The sequence below is a fragment of the Aulonocara stuartgranti genome, assembly GCF_965226115.1.
Source record: "Aulonocara stuartgranti genome assembly, chromosome: 22".
NCBI lineage: Eukaryota > Metazoa > Chordata > Actinopteri > Cichliformes > Cichlidae > Aulonocara > Aulonocara stuartgranti.
The window spans coordinates 1,274,408-1,294,972 of record NC_138957.1 but is presented as its reverse complement, the minus strand read 5'-3'; the positions used below and the strand labels follow the sequence as shown (position 1 = coordinate 1,294,972).

Sequence of the window (20,565 nt, the reverse complement as noted above, 5' to 3'; positions counted from 1 at the left end):
ACGCTTGTTTGTGCTCACCTCGAGAGGTCCCATCTGTAGCCGATCACCTGGCTGATGACGCTGCTATTTTAGGCCGTGGTGGAGATTCTGTCTTTGCTGGATCGCTGAACGTCTAAACGTCAGTGATACCCCGCCCATTGTTTCTTCGTGCTTGCGGGTTTTTTTGTTTTGTTTTTTTGTGTGCCGTTTGGATCTTTACCATCAGAATTGTTGTCTTAAGGCCAAGAAAGATGCCAAGCGGATTTATTTTACCAAGTGGATCATCATGGCCTTGCCATATTGGTCCATTTGATTGACCTTTATTATAATTATGAATTTATTTTATTTTTGTTTTTTAAGACGGGACAGACATGACTGGGGGATAGGACAGGGAGAAAGAATGAAAGAAAGAGAGGGAGAGAAAGAAAACCAGAGGGGAGAAGAGATGGTGAGAAGGGGGGGAAGAAAAAACAAACAAAACACCTGGATCACCTGTATGGAGAAAAAAAAAACAGAAGAGAAAACAAACAAAAAAAGAGCAACATAATAAAAAAACAGCACCATCACAATAAACTAGCTAGCAGTAGATATCAGTAGATACTAAATATTAAACGCTATTGTGCAGCAAGCAAGATAGACAGCGCACAATGTGCTTTGAGGCAGCAGCCAAGAAAGCTGTAGTCCGCGTCTGTGAATACCCGTGTGTACACCTGTGTGCATACCTGTGTGGATCAGCATGCTTGCATTCCAAAGGTTTCTCCATGTAACGATCTGCTAGGGAGTGTGGGGAGCCACAGCCCCGTCCACCAGGGCATGAAGCAGGCATGTGCTTGCGTTTTGAGATCTCGCTGGTTGTTGTGGATTGCCTGACCTCCCCGTCTCCCTGTGCTCAGGCTCTGGACCCTGGTGAGCCTGACCCCGACCCTTCGCACCACCAATCCCTGCACGTTCCCACACTGCTGTACGTTATTGTGTCACTGTAAATAAATGAGCTGTCTTTCTGAGTCTGCGCCTGAGTGCTGCACATTAACACTGCTAAACACTGTGCAGTGAACACTTTGTGCTAGTGGAATACTCAGAAGGATTTAGACTCATGTAAAGGCTTCTGAATTTAATGTTATTACCATGTTACTGTTGTAATGCTGCTTTATTATCTTTTCTCAGAATCATCACTGGGTTTCTGGCACCAGCAGCACTGAAGGAGGAGGACAGGTGCTCCCTGTAAATGCTGCTAATGCTAACTATAAAGTCAGAATTCAATTGTGAGTCAGCTTCAGGGTCTCGGCATGTTTATCTTCTCTGTGAGGTTGGCATGAAGCCCAGGCTCAGGCTCTGCTTTATGTTCAAGTAAAACAGGTGAATCCAGAAAGGAAGCACAAACTCAGGTAGCAACCACTTCTTTCCTCGTGTTTGTCCTTATCATGAGCACAGAGGGAAACATCCCAGCTTTCCTGATTGGAGCATCAGCAGCAGCCGCCGGTGTTACTCAACAGTTGAAAGCCTCGGGGTTTCCCAAGGCAGGGAGTGGCATCCCCTCTCCACTGGTGAACACATCAATAATCCCTCAGGCTGACTGACTGGCATGAAAATAAAGCAGGAAGACCTGTGGAGAAGAGGCAATTAGTGTTCACTCTAAGGTGGATGGGTTTAAAAGGTGGGTGAATCATGAGGCCCGGTTGGCTGAAGGTTCGTGTTGCTCTCCAACGCATCCATGGGGGTATGAGCGAGTGTGAGTCTGACACAGATGCTCTGAGTGCTGAGTTGAAACTCTCTATAAGAATCAGTTCATTTACTGTTTATCTTTATGAACTAATTTGTCATTTTAATGCACTGGTTTCCAGTACACGCATGGAACAATGCCAGCTGTCTTAAAGATAAGTATAAATGTAATTCGTGTAATTCGGCTCAGAGAGCATTTAGGCTGATGTATGAACAAACACTACAACCAGGGGGAACCTGCTGATGTTTCAAATATGCCCTGCAGCAACTCCAAAGCTTTCCTCGTCATGCCGTGTAGGAAAACAATATAAAAACAAGACGTTGTGGTTTCTGTCTTTCACAACAGGTCTAAATACCTAAATGACGATGCAGGTCATGTCAGTGGTTGTGAAAATAACCTGATATGTATCCACAGACAAAGCCCAGGTGCTCTGAGGCACCGAGGCTGTTGGCCTCCTGGTACGTGTCCTTTTTTTCAAGGCAGTTTTTTTATTTGATCATTTTATGTTGTTATTTTAATTTTGGCCCATGGCATGAATTCCCCCTTAGAAGCATTTAATGCCCAACAGTTCAAAGTCACAGGAGTCGGCCCGGCACCTCACTGACTTTCTTTGCCTCCCTCAGGAGCAGCACCTGATCAGATTTCATTAGCACACGGCTGGTTTCATATGTGCTACTGTTATCAAAATAAAACATGCCAGCTGAACATAAGCAGCCATCAGTTTGTAAAAAGAGAAGCTAGTTTGGTTTAAAATGTTCAAGAGAACAAAAAGAATTACTTATTTATACGGCGCCAAATCACAACAACAGTCGCCTCAGGGCGCTTTGTAGTGTAAGGTCGACCCTACATATATATACATATAGAGTGAGTATGGTTTTACTGTCAGCTAGTGAAGGTAAAAGTGCCAGTGCACGTTTTAGGTTTGCTTAACTTTAAAACATTAAAGTCATAAGAAAATGAGCAACAAGCTTTTTACAAACTGAGCTGATGTCACGATGAAAAATCCTGAATTCTGATCTTTGTTCACTCAACCTTTCCAACTCCAAAGAGCATTTTATAAAAAGTCCCACCTGTTCATAGTCTGTCGTTACTTTGGCAACAAAAAGATGTTTCTTTTAAAACATCTGAAGAAACAAGTTTGGACATTTTTCTGCTGAAAAACACAAAACTGGTGTGTTTGAACTGGGATTTGGATACATGCTGGTGTCTGTGGTAGGTAAAGCATAAAGCTCCGTTCTGACTGGGCTCAGCGCCCACGTGGAGCACAACGTTTTAATGCACCAGATAATCTTCAGCGTCATTTTAAAGAAGCCAACATGAACTTTTATCCAAATGATGCTCGTTTCCTGAGTGTCATGCATCACTCTTTCAGTACAGCCATCCAACAAGTGAAAATCAACAGGATCTCCTGGACTTAAACACCAGCACGGCCTTCTCACGCACATGTTCACTGAGACAGCACAGCAGCACCTGACACCCTGGGAGAGAGCACACCTCATCGCTGACTGTGTTGGAGCGTTGCTTTAAATGAGAGCGATGTAGGTCGTTTGCCTTTCATTAGTTTGGGGATCAGTGGACTTTGAGATCAATAAGAATGGGCAGAGTGAGGGAAGTGACACACACAGTCAATATGCATATCATGAATATTAGATGGTGAGAAAACAGAAGGATAATGGATAAAAATGAATCCACCGTGTACAATCGGTTAATCTGACAAATAACAGCTGAAACGAAACAATGACATAAAATGTGTTTGTTGGACGAGCTGAGTGTTTATCCTCTACTTATAGTCTCTTCATGTTTCCCACAAGCTGCCACAGCGTCTTCAACAAATCCACTCCCCTGTCTGCCTTCACGCTGCGTCCGGCCGTGTGACTCATGTTTCTCGTGTTTACGCTGCGGCAGTACATCACCTAGTCGTGATGACGAGGACTTTGCCATAAGCCACAGCAGACCACACTATATCCACCCTGCTGGCACCGCTTCAGTGTTTTCATTCCATATGATAGGAGTCACACCGCATTCCTGTTACAACTTCTCTGTGGCACATAAAAATCTCCTCGGAAAACCGCAGAGCCATGTGTTTTGAATTTTCTCTTTGTTCCCATTTACAGCATCTCGCTCGCTCTCATTTTTCCTTTACTCTCTCACACATAAACGCTGATCGCTGGCTCTCGTTCTGTTGATAGGTCCATTTAGTTCTTGTGAAAGCATTCCATTTATGTGCATTTGAGGTTTATGGTTGTCACTGACAACCGGCTGACAGAGAGTGGCAGCCTCTATCAGCGTTGGGGGTTTCCAAAGGAGCTTACGAGACACAGAGCGGCCATTGATGGGGCGAGCTTTATGGACTCAGAGCCACCCAGAGACAGCAGTGTGTGAGAAACACACCGAGGAGACTTGGAAGCGTCCTCCTTTGGCCCTCACAAGCCTAAATTACAACACTGTGATCATCTGGACTTTGTCAACAAGAAGAATTTGCTCCTCTGTCCACTCTCTCATTGGATTTTCCGTCTACTTTTAGACAGATATATGAGGAGGAGGGTGGCTGTGATGAAACCGTTCCTTAGTTCTTCTTCTGCTCAGTCACTCACATGCACAGCGCTCTCCTGTGTTAAAATCCAGTGTTTCACCCACCTCGACCTTGCTTTACAGTAAAACTACACTCAGTGCTTTTCTTTATTTTCAATGAAAGATCTTCAGATTCCACCTTTCATTGAAGGAGACGAGGAGCACATCACACAGGTGATGATCCTCACACAGTGAATCAGAGCGGCTCTCACACTGTGTGTTTGAGGTTAACAGATAATAAAATAACCGCTCACAGTTACATCTTAAGATTCTTGCACTGTTGTATGTGATAAATGTAATGCAGTAGAAGATACAATGAAATTAAAATGCAAAGTGTCCCAGCATCCCACAGAGCAGTAGTCAGGGTTCTTTGTGTACAGGCACTTGCAGTGCCAAAAATAAATAGACAGACCATGTTGGTGCTAACGTTGGTCATGTAGACGCATGAAGGTTTCCGTGTCTGAAACCTAAAGCCAGCTCCGGATCCAGAATGACCCTCTGCCAGGACCTCTGGGAGTGGGTGGGCTCCTCTGTCACTCATCATATTCTGGTCTCAAACCCTCCTGATCTCAAAGCTTCAAGATGACAGCAAAATATCTACTTCACCGTGATGGCGTCTGTGGTTGGTCTCAGCCGCTGCCGTGGAGAAGACTGAAGACTGAATAAATAAAGTCTTTGTAGTGACTTGGAAACAAGTGCAGCCACTGTGTGCTGTTGTTTTCTGATGTTTCATGTTTCATCTGCTTCTTCCTCGCTGTGCTGATCTCCAATATCTGTTCAAATTAACTCCGCCCCCAGCCATGACTTTTTCAAATACCTGCACTTAGTGTCAGTATTGCTACTGGGCAGCATGCCACAGCCCCTCTGTGACCTGTGCAAACTGACGCCACGGCAAAGCCAAAAGTCCCAGACTGAGATACTGGGACATACTACACAACCTTTGCTGCTCTTATAATTACTGCAGGGATTTAATTACCGAACACAAACCTTGGTGTTTAATCTTTTTCTGCATTATGTTCTATTATTCTATTAACAAGCAGACTGATAACAATCTTTTAACTGTAACCAATCAACACTAATCACACAATAACAAGATGGCCACGATCGTTCTTGTAGCCACATTTAAAAAATGCAAAACAATATCAGGGTTCATCAGGAAAAGATGAACATCAGCTGCGTTTTGCAAGGTGAACGCAGTATTTTATCTTCAGTTCAGACCGTGTTTAAACCGGATCAGTTCATAACATTTACACCCAGAAATGCATCCTTTGGATGGAGGTTTCATTCAGATACTTCACTGAATGAAGCTACAAAAATAATAATGCAAAACAAATGGGAGAAAATATTAATTATACGTATGATTTCAGTTCTAGTTTGTGTTCTCGTGGTAAATTATTAGTTTTGCTTTCCTAATAAGAGGCAGTTGGACTTTCAAACATTAACCTGGCAGAAGTTTCTAGACAGGCTTGTTCTGATGGACGGACTTTGTAGTGGGATTAGAAAAAAGTCCGTCAGTTCAATTGTTTCTTTAAAAAAATGTGACTATTTTAAAACACAAGTCGATAAATGAATTTGTCTGCTGTATAGAAAGGGTTGCTTTTAGAGTATTGTCGGAAATTTCACCACACGCACACGCACACACACGCACACGCACACGCGCACACACACACACGCACGCACACACACACACACACACACACTCCTCCCTCTCTGGAAACCTGTTCTAGAGGGAGTGACTTGATCCAGGCGGCGTCCAATTATATGGAAGCAGCACTTATTCCACTTTATTCCAGGCTACAGTTGAGTGGCTTGGAGCCTTCAGAGACACACAGACTTGTAGAATAAAGGCAGAGCAACAGACAGAGAGACGGTACCCATGTGACATGTGCACGGAAAGCTGAAGACAAAGGTAGAAACCACACCGAGTCAGGTTGCGCGGAGAGGAGGCAGAGGATGCTCCCAAACAAACCCACGAGAGGCTTCTTTTTTTCTCTCATCTGGAAATTTACGGCTTCACATGAATGATTCATGAGAGCCTGTTTTGATTTCTAAAGGAGTAAATAGGCTCTGTTTCACTGGCCAACCTGCCAAAACGCGCCAGCAGAGCTGGGATCAGAGCCTGGAGAAAAATCTGAAGTCAATTAATTTGGGGGGAGTTTGATAAGAATTCTGGACCTCGTCTGTCAAGGATCAACTGTTGCTGCAGCCGGAGCGCGAACAGAGACATTCTCCAAGTGTGTCTGGCTTTTTTACTGGATGTTTGACCGTCACTCGGTTGTGCATGCAGCCACACAGCCAGTGTTGTGCAATTAACATGGAAGAGAGACTGATACTGCTTTTGATGCCTTGGATACACCTTCATCTGTCCTGATGTGATGCCACATTGTTGCGCTGAGGAGAATGATAATATGCCACACAGCTGCTGATAATCCCTGTGTGTGAAACTGTACAAATACATCTTTTTACCCCCGTTTGGACAGTTTGGGCATTTTCACTCACTGTCACGTCAACACTGACACGCGTTTTGTTACTGTGACCTTGCCCGGTTTTGACATCTATTCAGCGGGAGATCATGCTGATGATGATGGAGAACAGCGGCGTGGATGTGCATCAGGTTGACATCGATTCGGAATTTGAGCCTCACGCTCGGCCGCCGTCGTGCACCTGGCCGCTGCCGTGTCCGGAAGACTTCCCCGGGGGAGAGGAGGCGAGCCGAGGTCTGGCCCTGGCGGCAGTCAAAGTGGAGCAGTACAACGTGCCGGCGTGCCGGGGCGAGAGGAAAGGCGGCGCGCCGGCCGAGATCAAGCATCCGGCCGGCGCCCCGGCTCCGGTCGTGGCCGCTCCCGCCTGCATGTCCGGGGCTGCCCTCGACGTGGCCGGCCAGCTACGCAAAGCCAAGTCCTCCCGACGGAACGCGTGGGGAAACCTGTCGTATGCAGATCTCATCACCCGTGCCATCGAGAGCACCCCGGAGAAGAGGCTCACCCTGTCCCAGATATACGACTGGATGGTTCGCTTTGTTCCTTATTTTAAGGATAAAGGCGACAGCAACAGTTCAGCCGGGTGGAAGGTAGGCCACATGAAAGAATGTTCTGACACCACACAGCAAAGGTTTGAGTGCAATACTAGCCTACACTATGTTTAGCCTCAAGCTGTGTCTGCAGCACACCCCCTTTCCTGCATATCTCAAAGCCACATAATTGACCCTGGTTCCAGCAATTTATGTCAGTGGCGTGTCCTCGTGTCACTCCACAGTACAGTGTGTGAGCAGGGGCAATGAGCGTGGCTGGATAAGGGTTCACTGGGTTCATTGCATTCAGGAATTCCACAGTGTGCAAACAGGAGAAGCCACACGGAGCCCAAACTCCCCTCTTCACGGTTCCTCCCGGGTAGGCGAGCCGTGACGCATTTGCGCTCGTAAGCTTGTATTTCCCCGCGGTCACATCGGGGACATAGTGAGCCTCCTGTCCGATTTCTGTCACCTATGCCGTCGGTTGCGTGACGGGGATAAACCCTTTGGAGCCACCCCGCCCCCTACTATCCATTGCGCGCACGCCGAGTTACGCACAGGCTGTGGGAAAGCATGGCACAAGGAGAGAGGCTTAAAGGGTAACAGTGGGTGTCACAGCAAACAGATGTAACTACAGATTATCATTCAAATTAATACGAGGGTAATCTCATAGACTGCTAGCTGTAATCTACTTAAGGTTATCACCTATTCTGTGTTAGGATTACTAGTCTTTTGTTTCCACGCCTCACATGTGGGTTTTTCCTTCGTAGCTACTGTTTGACACCGTTCTCGTTTACAAACCAACAGGAGACTGTCAATAAAGCATCAAAGTGGGCTTCAAGTTACATTAAACACAAAAGTAACGGAACTGCATTTTATCGTAAATAACAAGAACATTTGCATCATTAGAGACCTGATTTGCTCTGTCTCCACTTGTGTTTTATGGTCTCAGTGGGAGTTCCCTCAGTGGGATGCAAGGGTCAGTGCTGCAATTAATGAGCGTTTTAAAAAGTGAAACACACTGTTAACTGTAACAGAACACGGACGAGGCCTCAGGTTCTCCCATCTTTACTCAGGTTCACAGGCGCCGTGAAAACACACAATGTATTTATTAAACATGATGACAGTCTCCACAGAAAGAGTGGGGACTCGCAGTAGACATACAGATATAGCGAGAGCAGAAGTTTATTTTTTAAATCAAAGAGTTCATAATTAAAGCTACAGAGGATGAGACGCACAGACTTTCTTCTGTCATCGTTAAGGCTCTAACTGAAAACTCTCTACGGTGTACACGCTGACTTTATGGTTACAAAATTCTGATGACATCACTATGACATCATCAGAATGATTTCTTTATAAACTTTAAAGCCCTCTCAGAGCTGCATTAATAATATACAACTGAAAAAATTATCCCCATAACAGTCAATTGACAGTCTTGTTTGTAACAGGTGGAGGAGAAATGTGGATGCTTTTTAAAGCCGCGGTTTGTTGCCATGGTGTTTTTGCTTTAGTGGGTCACCCAGAGGATACTGTATCAGGCATGCAGAAGAAGAGGAAACAGGGTCATAGTGGGATTAATCTGTGTGTGACATTTTATCCTATTCTTACAATGTTTTTGTGAGCGTCTTTCTTCTTATTTGACTAACTTTTTCCTTCAAGCTTCAACTCTATACCAGCTGAAAACTGAACATAACCGAGTTGCAGATTAATCCACGTAAAAATGTGAAAGAACAACAACAAAGAAACGTAAACCAATGATAAACAAGACTGGATATGACAGGGTTTAATTCCCTGAGTCTTGTTTTTGTTGCTGACCGGGGGATGCTCAGCGTGATCCCTGGCTGACCTCCACTGAAGCTTTGTTTGGAGGTTTTGATTGGCCGGTGTGGCAAGATAGGTGATTGGTGCAGAGACGGACTCCAAGTCCTGCGTGAAAACAACAACTTGATTCAATCACAATAAGTCTCATCAACAAAAGAGAGTAAGAGAGAGACGTGCACACTGCTTCAATGAAATTTCTAACGCAGTGTGTTTATAGGTATATAATACCTATAAACGTACGCAGGCACTGACATTTCAGTAGAATATGTGTACACCCTCACACTGAGGGGTTGGGGCTTGTGAGTACATGACTTGCTGGATGAATGGGACGAGTGGGAAGGAAATAAGATCCAATCAAAGTCTTGCTGCTAAAAGAAGTCTTTAAGAGCTGTTGTGTAATCGCGTCTGAGAGCTGCTGCTCAGCCCTGCCACTGGGCTGTGTCTCCATATCTAGGCCAGCAGCTTCCCGTGCACCCTTCAGACAAACACTGTTGAGGCCACAGCAGCCAATCAGATGCTTTCACACACTGCTTGTCTCTCCAATGATACGTATGTGGATTTCTTTGATTGTTGTCACACACACACACACACACACACACACACACACACACACACACACACACACACAGGCAGTGTGTGTGTGGCAGCAGGGTTGCACTGCTGACTATGTATGGATTTCTCTGACTGTGGCTCAGTAATTGTGGTCAAGTGTTTCAGCCATGTTTGTTATTGGCTCTGAGGTGGGAGGCTGTGTTTGGCTGTATGAAGTGAGTTCAGTTCTGTGGGTGGTTTCGGTGCTGCTGGTGGTGACGGGGGAGGGGGGTGCGTTCTCTCTGTCTCACACACACACACACACACACACACACACACACACACACACACACACACACACACACACACACACACACACTGTTATGTTCATTTCACAAGTGGCTCTGCGTGGGAATGGATGTGCTGAGCTGTGGCCTGTCTGCAGGCTGTACTGCACACAGATTGGGCAGCAGGTAGGCAGCAACGATCTGACTCTACCTGAAGGCTTTACGAAGAAGCATGTTAGAGGTTCATTGTGGGTGTATGCCTGTGGTAATCAGACTGCGATAAAATGACATGAACACAAGACAAGCAGCAACTTAATATGTATTAATTTTTGTTTTCTGTCTCTCATGAGAGACTGGTCATGAGAGACTATAGTGTTTCTTTCCGTTGGTATATTCAGCACCAGAACGACTGTAGAGTTTCATTAGTGAACTCAGCTTAGGGGAGGCATATTTTCCCAGCAATCTACACATGAACACAGATCAAATACGTGTTTAGAACTGATCTGAACCTGATGAGACACATTTTAAAAATCCTCACAAAGTTTCACCAAAGCCAAGCAGGTTTCACAGAATAACTAGTACTAGGACTAGCTATTTGAAATGGGATGCAGTTATATTTATGCTTTTCATGTTAGAACAAGCTCCAGGTCTTCTGAATTTGGAGTGGCTCTGCTAAACACCTGACGTGATGTAGGGGAAGCATCAGGTTTGTTTACTATACCAGCGTGGTTGAGCACAGGTTGTGTTTCCAGTGTTATGGTCGGGTAAAACAGTACGATGCCGAGGACAGTAACTAATATGTAAATATTACATATATATTACAGCACAATTTGGATTCTGTTTCAGTTTAAGCTCCTCAGTTCGTGTCTTTCAGCCTTTGATGAAAATTGGAGATAATGTACTGGAATTTCAGGACCAGGGCCACGCCTCCAAACACGCTCCTCCTCTGTATACGCTCCCCCAGTTCTGCGAGCTGTTCATTCTCGTTTACGTGCCCCTCCCTCTCTCCTTGTTTTCAATTCTTTAACTTCTTCACTTCTATTTAGTACACGGGGATCTGCCAGGCCCGGCAGCCGTCGCCAGTCCCCTTCGAGGCCTTCCCCAAACCGCAGCTCAATTCATGTCCAAGCTTCACCTTTACCTACTAAAACGCTATCAAACTTAAAATGAGGACGTGGGCCCAGCTAGTGAATATGAAGATATAGGTATCTTAGATTTTTGTCACTGGGGACAATTGTAAAGGTGGAGTCGTATCGTTTGGCTCTTTTTATTTACATATGAACAGAATATATTTTTTAGAGAACAAATTCCAACCCATGCCGTCAACACCAAAGCAAAATCTTTTCAGTAAAATGAACACAGTGTTTGATAAAATGAGGCAAACCTGGGTTGCTTTAGACTGTACAGGTGTAACTAATAAAGTAGCTCACGATCGTGTCATCCGTCCATATGCAGCATCCTGTCTGAAAGCACGTAGACACGAGGATCATTAGGCAAGGAGGAATTTTACAGCTTATTCCAGTGACCTTCCAGTAACACAGATTAAACTGAAAAACTTTAACACGGTGACTTATGAGAGAACTCACAACAAAAGTATTGATAATGATGTTTTAACTCCTGCAGAGAAGAAAAGAAAGCAAATTACATCCATTGAATCTTTCCTCTGGGCTGCATTTTCACCTGCTGGAAATCAGTTTTAATCCAAAATGATGTCCGCATTAAAACAGTCAAACTGACTTTAGATTAGCTTATCTTCTGTGTCCCTGATTACAGAGAGCAAAACTGAATCTTTATTGCTAATCTGGATCATAAAGCACTTGCTGTATTACTGCCCGGGCTGAGGAACGTCACCGTGTTCTGCTGAGAATCCACTTGTGGGTGATAGAGAAGGACAACAAGGTGATGAGATGAGAAAGAGAAAGCAGAAAAGAGAGAAGAACAAGTATTATTTGTCTTGCCAATAAAGCCTTTTTTGAACTGGATTCCATATTGAGTGGGAGAGGAAGAGAGAGGTGGAAAGAGAAGAGATAGAGCGAGTGCGTGAGTGGTGCTGATGGCCCCTGCTGCTGAGCACATTGATAGCAGCCTTAATGCCTGTGATGCTCCAGTGCCAGCCCAGACAGAGGGGAATTGGTTGGAGATGGTGAAACAAGCTTAGAGGGTTCCCCGTGCCAGCCGGCCTGGCGCTAGCTCAACAGAAAGCCCTCTGCACCACTACACAGTTATTGTTATTATCACAAAGGCATAGCAGAAGGAGAGGCAGCTCTGGAGTTGGCAGGCCTGGGGCTGGGTTAACTGGGGGCGTGGAACGAGAAGAGGAATTTGGAAGGCGAGGGGGGTTGGTGGTTGAGTCTGAGACTGTGGTAAACTCATCTGATCAGTCTTGTGAATGGAGAGAAAACAGTTGGGAAGAGCTGGTGAGGGCCTGAATGGGAAGGAGGCTGATTTTGGTCCAAAGCCTTGTCAGTTTCTACAAAAGGCATCTGAGTAGATATCGCTTCAATCTGGAGAAGGACTGGGATGTAAACAAGGGATGCACCAGCAGTGGAGGCGGGGTGTTCACTGCCTAAATGAGTCATAGTGGTTGGAATAGCACATAATATTCTTGCTCTCAGCCCTCACACTTCAATCAGCTGGAATAAATTGTTAAGGAACTGTCTTCAGACAGAAATTCCAGAGAGAAAACAGAGTCCAGACACAGAACAGTCAGTGAGGCAGGCGGATCTTGGGAATCGTGCCTGGTGGTGTCGTAAAATGCCGACCCAGTACACATTCCCTGTGTTGTCTACCAGACCTTCAAAATGTTCCAGTTTCTGGCTCAGATGATGAGCAGAGGCCTCGCCAGACAACAGTCCGATAACAGCAGCGTGTAAAGTCGGGGCGTTACTAACAATACCTTAGAAGATTTCCCCAAGAGATTTTACTCACTTTAGCTACTTTCATCAATGCTGCTGCATTTTTGAAATGTGGTTATATATCATCATCTGCTGCTGCAGGCAGCCATTGTTTTCAGTTCACGTGTTGTTACGATTGTTCTGACCTTTTTCACCTTCCTGCTGGTTTCCGTTGGTTTAATGATACGAGACTCAGTCATATAACTTACATATGTGCCTCATGCAAAGCTTCTCTTGCATGATAGCAGTAAGGTTTAGCTTTGTAAAGCCATTTGTTCCACTTGTTATCAAGTCTTGATGACACAGTTAATGCAGGACAGACATTTCAGGTCATCCCATAATTAAAATACATAAAATAACAATAATAATGATGATGGTGACTTGAGTCAATAAAAAAGTTTCATTAACACATCTTCATTTAAATATATGTAAATGTACCCTGAGTGTTGCTAAGGAAAGTGAGTCCAGTGAAGATCATTCATCTTCACATTTATAATGTCTAGCACTCCAGACAGCCATTAATGTCTATGTATTATCATAAGGACAGCAGCCGTCTGGCTTGATGACCCAATACAAACATGGGTGCTTGGAAAATAAAGCACTGGTTTTTCAATAGCAGAGCAATGGCTGCCTGGGTGGCAGGAAAATCAGAGGAAAATTAAGAACAGGAAAGTGTTTAACTGTTAACTGTTACTCTTTAACTGTTACTCTTTAACTGTTGCTCTTTAACTGTTACTCTTTAACTGTTACTCTTTAACTGTTACTCTTTAACTGTTGCTCTTTAAATGTTACTCTTTAACTGTTACTCTTTAACTGTTACTCTTTAACTGTTACTCTTTAACTGTTACTCTTTAACTGTTGCTCTTTAACTGTTGCTCTTTAACTGTTGCTATTTAACTGTTACTCTTTAACTGTTACTCTTTAACTGTTGCTCTTTAAATTTACTCTTTAACTGTTACTCTTTAACTGTTGCTCTTTAACTGTTACTCTTTAACTGTTACTCTTTAACTGTTACTCTTTAACTGTTACTCTTTAACTGTTACTCTTTAACTGTTACTCTTTAACTGTTACTCTTTAACTGTTGCTCTTTAACTGTTACTCTTTAACTGTTGCTCTTTAACTGTTACTCTTTAACTGTTACTCTTTAACTGTTGCTCTTTAACTGTTACTCTTTAACTGTTACTCTTTAACTGTTACTCTTTAACTGTTGCTCTTTAACTGTTACTCTTTAACTGTTGCTCTTTAACTGTTACTCTTTAACTGTTGCTCTTTAACTGTTACTCTTTAACTGTTGCTCTTTAACTGTTACTCTTTAACTGTTACTCTTTAACTGTTACTCTTTAACTGTTGCTCTTTAACTGTTACTCTTTAACTGTTGCTCTTTAACTGTTACTCTTTAACTGTTACTCTTTAACTGTTACTCTTTAACTGTTACTCTTTAACTGTTACTCTTTAACTGTTACTCTTTAACTGTTGCTCTTTAACTGTTGCTCTTTAACTGTTGCTCTTTAACTGTTACTCTTTAACTGTTACTCTTTAACTGTTACTCTTTAACTGTTGCTCTTTAACTGTTACTCTTTAACTGTTACTCTTTAACTGTTACTCTTTAACTGTTACTCTTTAACTGTTGCTCTTTAAATTTACTCTTTAACTGTTACTCTTTAACTGTTGCTCTTTAACTGTTACTCTTTAACTGTTACTCTTTAACTGTTACTCTTTAACTGTTACTCTTTAACTGTTACTCTTTAACTGTTACTCTTTAACTGTTGCTCTTTAAATGTTGCTCTTTAACTGTTACTCTTTAAATGTTACTCTTTAAATGTTACTCCTCCTGCATGAATCAAATGTTCAGATACAGAAGGAGATCTGGAGCTGGATCAGTTTGTGACATTTTCTTGCAAACATCGAGACAATGTGCCTGATTTACTAACACATGTGTGGGGGAAAAAAAATAGTTCCCACGTAGAATCACTGTCAGATTTATCAGATGCTGAATAATTTTGTTCTTTTGCGGTTGATGATAATTTAAGAGAGAAGGCTACACCAACTACACTAAAGCAAAAACACTGAAAATATCACACTGGAGAAACTTAAATAACAGTGTTGGAGGTCCACGGAGGAAACCAGGAGAGGGGCCACTTTCCAAAATATTTGATTGATCATTTTAAATAAAAAAATAAAAAATCACCATGGCTAAAGGGAAAAAAAAAAAATCTGAATCACAGTATGAAAAATGACAAAGAGACTACAAGAAAAGAAGAAAACAAAGAAACCCTCCTCATCCTCCAGCATCTGTGGGACAGTGGAGACAACACGCAGGACTTTTAATAAAAGATCAAATAATTCAAGATAACACAAGAAATAGTGGAATATATTTAGTATTAAATATAGTATTTGTTTTTATATTTTTACATGTTATATAATCGTTTTGATTTTTAAATTGTTTTAGGTTCTGATTCCAGGCACGTGTCTCACGATGCTTAGACAGCTGTAAACAATCAGCACAAAGCAATAATAAGTATAATTAGTAGTAGTAATATTCATATTAAAGATGTATTTCAATTTTCAGCCAGGGCTTCATTTGGTCATCAGGACTTCAAATTTTTGGAATTTCTAATTTTCATACAAATCAATTAAGGTAAGAAAATGTTGGCAAACCGCTGATGTGTGATCCATACACAGATCTGTGTATATGCACTGCGACCAATGTTCCTCCGTTTATTACAAAATGACATTTTTCTTTTTTGAAATGTGACATGAAGAGCTCTGTATTAAGACGCTAAAACACCCACAGCTGTATGAAAACGGCAGGAAATTTCCAGCCAGTCTGTGAATTATCCCATAATGACGTTAAAAACTAAAACCAGTTTTAGGTTTACCATCATAGCGAAACATAATACAGGGTGCTAGTGTGCAGTCAGTCCATCAGTTCACAGCAGCATCAAACTGATTACGATCCCACTGGAATCACCGAGAAAACGTTCTAATGTAATCATGCATCTGAAATTGAACTAAATTTTAATGTGATTAATGAGAGAATTGCCTCATAAAGTATTCACCCCAACTTTCTGCATATTGTACTCATTATACTATGCATCAATTTTAATAAATCATTATGCACTCAGTTTATAAGAGCTTTTGATGCCTCATAATGCCTTATGAGGACCACTCCAAGTAATGTGTTGCCCTTATTTTCTTTGCAAATGGGATTAGTTTGGAGTTCCTGCACATGCCGAAATGGATTTAATAGAGGTTTGTATGGATCTGAAGATTCTGTGTGTGTACATGTGTGCATCTGCTGTTGTTGTGGTGTGGCTGGGGCTGATGGGAGTCCAGGTCCAGGGGGTACAGCTCTAGTTAATAATTCAGATGAGGCTCATTATCAAGGCAGCACAGATCTCTCTCTGATTCCACCTTAATTGCAGGCAGGATGTGCCTCTCAGACACTCTCAAAGTCACTCCCCCTCCTGTCTGCAGTACCACACACAGATGCACGCACGCCGACAGACCTCCACTGGTTCTCTTCCAGACCTCCCAGTTGCAGCAGGTCTCCTCAGTGGGATCAGACCTGGATTTCTGCATAATCACATGAACGTACATTTGGAGATGAGCAGATAAGTTGTGCTCTCGCCTTTGTTCTGTCACAGAGCATCGACTCAGAGACCGGTCGTGCGCTCCTGTTATGAGTCAGTTACATTTTTAATCAGATCTTCGTGAAGGCTTTCTCCTGTTCGAGGGCTCGGCAAACTGAGATTGATGGGAGGTAATCAGTCGGGGGACAGCGGGCTTGTGATTAATGCTTCTGGAGAGTGGAGCTCTCAGCACCACACTGGAGAACTTGGATCACAGCGTCTCCACCACAAATTTCCAGAAGCGCTGAAGAATTTCTGTTCTACCTGCATGTCAGCCCAGTCCCACAGAGCACATTTGGACTGGTTCTTATATACTGTACCTCAGAGTGCCTCGTTCACCCATACAAGCGCTTTCTATCTACATTCATACATCAATGGATGCAACCGAGAGCAACTTGGGGTCAATATCTTGCCCAATGATATTTGGCATGTAGACCAGAGCAGCTGGGGATCCAACCAGCAACCTTCCCATTAGTAGATGGCCTGCTACAGCCACAGTGAGAAGTTGGGTATTGGGTTAGGGCAGGGGTGTGTCCTGCAGCACACCAGCCCTCAAGGCCTGGAGTTGGACACCCCTGGGTTAGGGTAAGAGAATATGTATGTGTAGATCCCAGGTGGATGACAATTTCCCAACATATGTATTTGTGACTGTTTCTCATTTAACTATTGTCATAGATTTCTCCTTTCCCTAACTGCACAAAGAAAGGAGGGAAAAACCTTTTCCCACATGTAAACTGAGTATCTTGTATGGACCGGGCAGCAGAAGGCCCTTGTCTTGGCTTCTGTAACTGAACCTGGAGCATGACGGCACTGCGCCCGTTTGCTGGCGTGGAAGGAGCAAGCCAGGAGGACTTATGGGAAATCAGAAAACTACCAATTCAAAAATGTTATAATAATTACATTTAGGACAGAGCTCCCAGGTCTGAAACATAGCTGCACTGAAACACAACATTTTATGTAGATGTTCTGAAAACAAGCTAAAAAACCAAAATCCGCACTCATTACCTGTTTATCGTTGGACACAGAAACTAAAGACTGGCCTTTAAATTCAAAAATGTAGTGCAACATATGCCCTTCTTAATAGGTGTACTGACAGAAATTGGCTAAAACGCAGGCTGAATTAGAGAACGTATGCTGTGTGAAAATACTGAAATTATTGCAGTGACTTTTATAAAAGCTTGCAATAGTTAGCAGAATTATGAGTTTAAACATGCCTACTATCTTCCTAAAGAACTGCACTCACTATTAGTTCGGAAGGTTTCTGGTTCGAGCCCCGGCTCGGACAGTCTCGGTCGTTGTGTCCTTGGGCAAGACGCTTCACCCGTTGCCTACTGGTGGTGGTCAGAGGGCCCGGTGGCGCCAGTGTCCGGCAGCCTCGCCTCTGTCAGTGCGCCCCAGGGTGGCTGTGGCTATAATGTAGCTGCCATCATGTGTGTGTGAATGTGTGGATGACTGGTTGTGTAAAGCGCTGTTATTAATGCAACTCAAATCCAGAACATTTGCTGAGTGCGGCGTCTTTTTGTCGTTGTTGACTAAACCAGAAGAAGTCGTTTCCCACACGTGTTTCATGTTTTTAAAGTGGGGACAAACTGGCAGTGCAGCTTTTCAGGCTGGAGAAACTGGTGAACTGATCAAACCAAGTCCCCCATCAAACCCATCAGAGGTGAACAACCATTGGCTGTGAGTCATTTCTGGACTTGGTTGGAAAAGAATTCCAAAATGAAAGTCGTGCCGTCATCGGAGTAGTTCCCTACTACTACATACTTCTTGAATGTTGCATGAATGCCATTTTAGACTTTTGAACAAGACGTGATAGAGCTGAAAATAGTAACAATTTTGAAATCATTAAGGATCATCAGAGCCATTTGTAACCATCCTCAGGTGTTGAAGGCTGTTTAGTTCAAAGATATATATTTAACTCTGACCTAAAGTAGGTGAGAGACCAGTAGGGCAATTCATCCAGCCATGTTTCTATCATGATTAAATAAAAGACTATAAGATAAATACTATTGTTTAAAAAAAAAAATCTAAACTGCTTTGTTCAGAAAACCTAAAAAAGTCTCTCCAAAATGCCACGGCCGATGGTGTAACGTGGTCTCTGCACTGTAGGAACTCGGTTTAGGAAGAAGAAACACATTTGTACTGACGGATGATGAAAAGTCTGACATTTGTGAGGCAGATTCACGCCTGCCATAGTTACAGAACAGCAGAGTAAAAAGCTCCACTCTGTCATTTTACTGTACTATCACTCACCCGTGATAATTATTGTTCTCAGTGTAGTTTAGTCACAGCGAGGTGATGTTCACCATCAATCAACTCACTTTCATTTGCAGGCAATTGAATCCATTTTCATTAAAGATGTCTGTTATTGCACTTTGATCATAGCTGATAAAAGCCTGTTGAAAATTAAAGCCATTAGTGTCTTAAGAGCAGGATCATTTGCTGTGTTTTAACCAGAATTAATTGGCCATTGTCTTTGCAAAATGTCTGTTAGAACAGTTTCTGCTCTGGGGAAGGTGTCTGTGAACAATGTCAGGCGGAGCCGAGGTGGAGAAAGAGCTAAATACCTGCTGTCAGCTCAAAGATGGGTCGAAACGAGGACGGTTTCACTGCTGAATCAGTCCAATGACATATTTGGTCAAATTGCAATAAAAGCCTTTCAATACTTGAGGCGACTGCTGTTGTTATTTAGTGCCATATAAATAAAACTGAAGTGAACTGAAAAAATCTGGGATGAGCGAGAAAAATCTTGTCATTTTGTAAAATATTCTTCAAATATCATTAAACTGCTTAAAATGAAGGCTAAGCAGATTTACATTATGCTATGTGCAAAGTGTGTGTGACGGCATGCTGGAGGTGGTCCAGGAGGCAGGCAGAGGTTAGCAGCGTAAGACAGCCTCTCGGTGGATTTCTGTGTCAGTTTGATGAAAATAGGTCAGGTTTCCGAGCTCTGCATTTAGCATTCCGGTCATGTGATGGCTGACGCTGCACGTGATGACAGCTAGCCTCAGATGAACCCCGCACCCTTTCTGGCTCTCTGTTTTCCCCTCCTGCTTCCTGTCTAATCCAGACACTCTCCCGTCTTTCTCTGTCTCTGCTGTGCCTGCTGTCGCTTCAAGCTCATGTAAAGAAATTCAGATCTGCTGGCCAAAGATTAAAAGCCTGCTCTTTCAAAGAAGCTGCACTCCACAGCAGACTCTGATACAATTTACCTGTTTAGGACGTAGTTTTGAGTATTTTTCTCTGCTTTCAACAGAAAAAACTGCTCTGCAAAGTTTCATGAACTGAGCCATGGCTGCAATAACAGGGTCTGCAGAATGTTTTGTCATCTTTATGTATGATCATCTCTCACTACTGCCATCTCATAAGTGAAGCAAATGTAAAGCTAACAGCAAAATGAAAAGACACCTATAAGTTAGATCTGATAGATGTACACTTTGAAAAAGTTACTTAAAGGCCATTAAATTAATTTCTTGTTACCAGAGAAGAGCTATACTCTAGCCTTTAGCTCAAAGCTAATACCAGCTTCTGAACATGCTTCTGTGTGTTGCTAACACTAGTTTTTCTCAGCAAGCATCACAACCATCTTTAAAGCTGAGAAAAACCACGTATGCAAACTGGCTTTTTTATTTATTCTAGCTATCCGGTCTTTAAGTGATGACATATGAATCCTGCTTCTGGGTCCAAACTGCTCTGTGCTTATTAAGGCTGTTCTGTTTTTAACATGCTTTGTATCATGCTCTATTTATTCTGAACAAGCCCCTAAAAACAGTCAGTGGTCACTGTCGACCTCTCTCGGTTTTTATTACCACTGTTCATTTTAAAGCTCGGTTTTTAAACCCTTCCAATGTAACTGCAGCCAATGCAGCAGTATATGAATGACTAACCTCGTATTGTGGATGGATTATCTCAGTTGTTCTCCTGACTGAAGTTTGGTCCTTTTACAGCATCCTGCCATGCGATTACATTTGTTCCTGACCACCGAGAACACTCACGTTAACTTTTATCGAGTGGCAAAAAAGTTAGCTTGTTTATATTATGCTAACATAGCTGTGTCGCTAGCGGTCACGTAGCACATCATTATATACCAGCTAGCCAAACTTCAGTAACCCTACAAACG

The 20,565-nt window shown here is 43.0% G+C and overlaps 1 protein-coding gene across 1 annotated transcript in view; it reads left to right on the top strand.

The window, feature by feature from the left end:
* The first annotated feature begins 6,037 nt into the window (after nt 1–6,037).
* Nucleotides 6,038–20,565, top strand: part of foxo6b (forkhead box O6 b) — a 39,922-nt gene continuing 25,394 nt past the window's right edge. Inside the window, exon 1 of the mRNA XM_082521578.1 lies at nt 6,038–7,340. Within this exon, the coding sequence (XP_082377704.1) occupies nt 6,843–7,340 (498 nt within the window). The 5' untranslated portion in view covers nt 6,038–6,842. The remainder of the gene's footprint in view (nt 7,341–20,565) is intronic.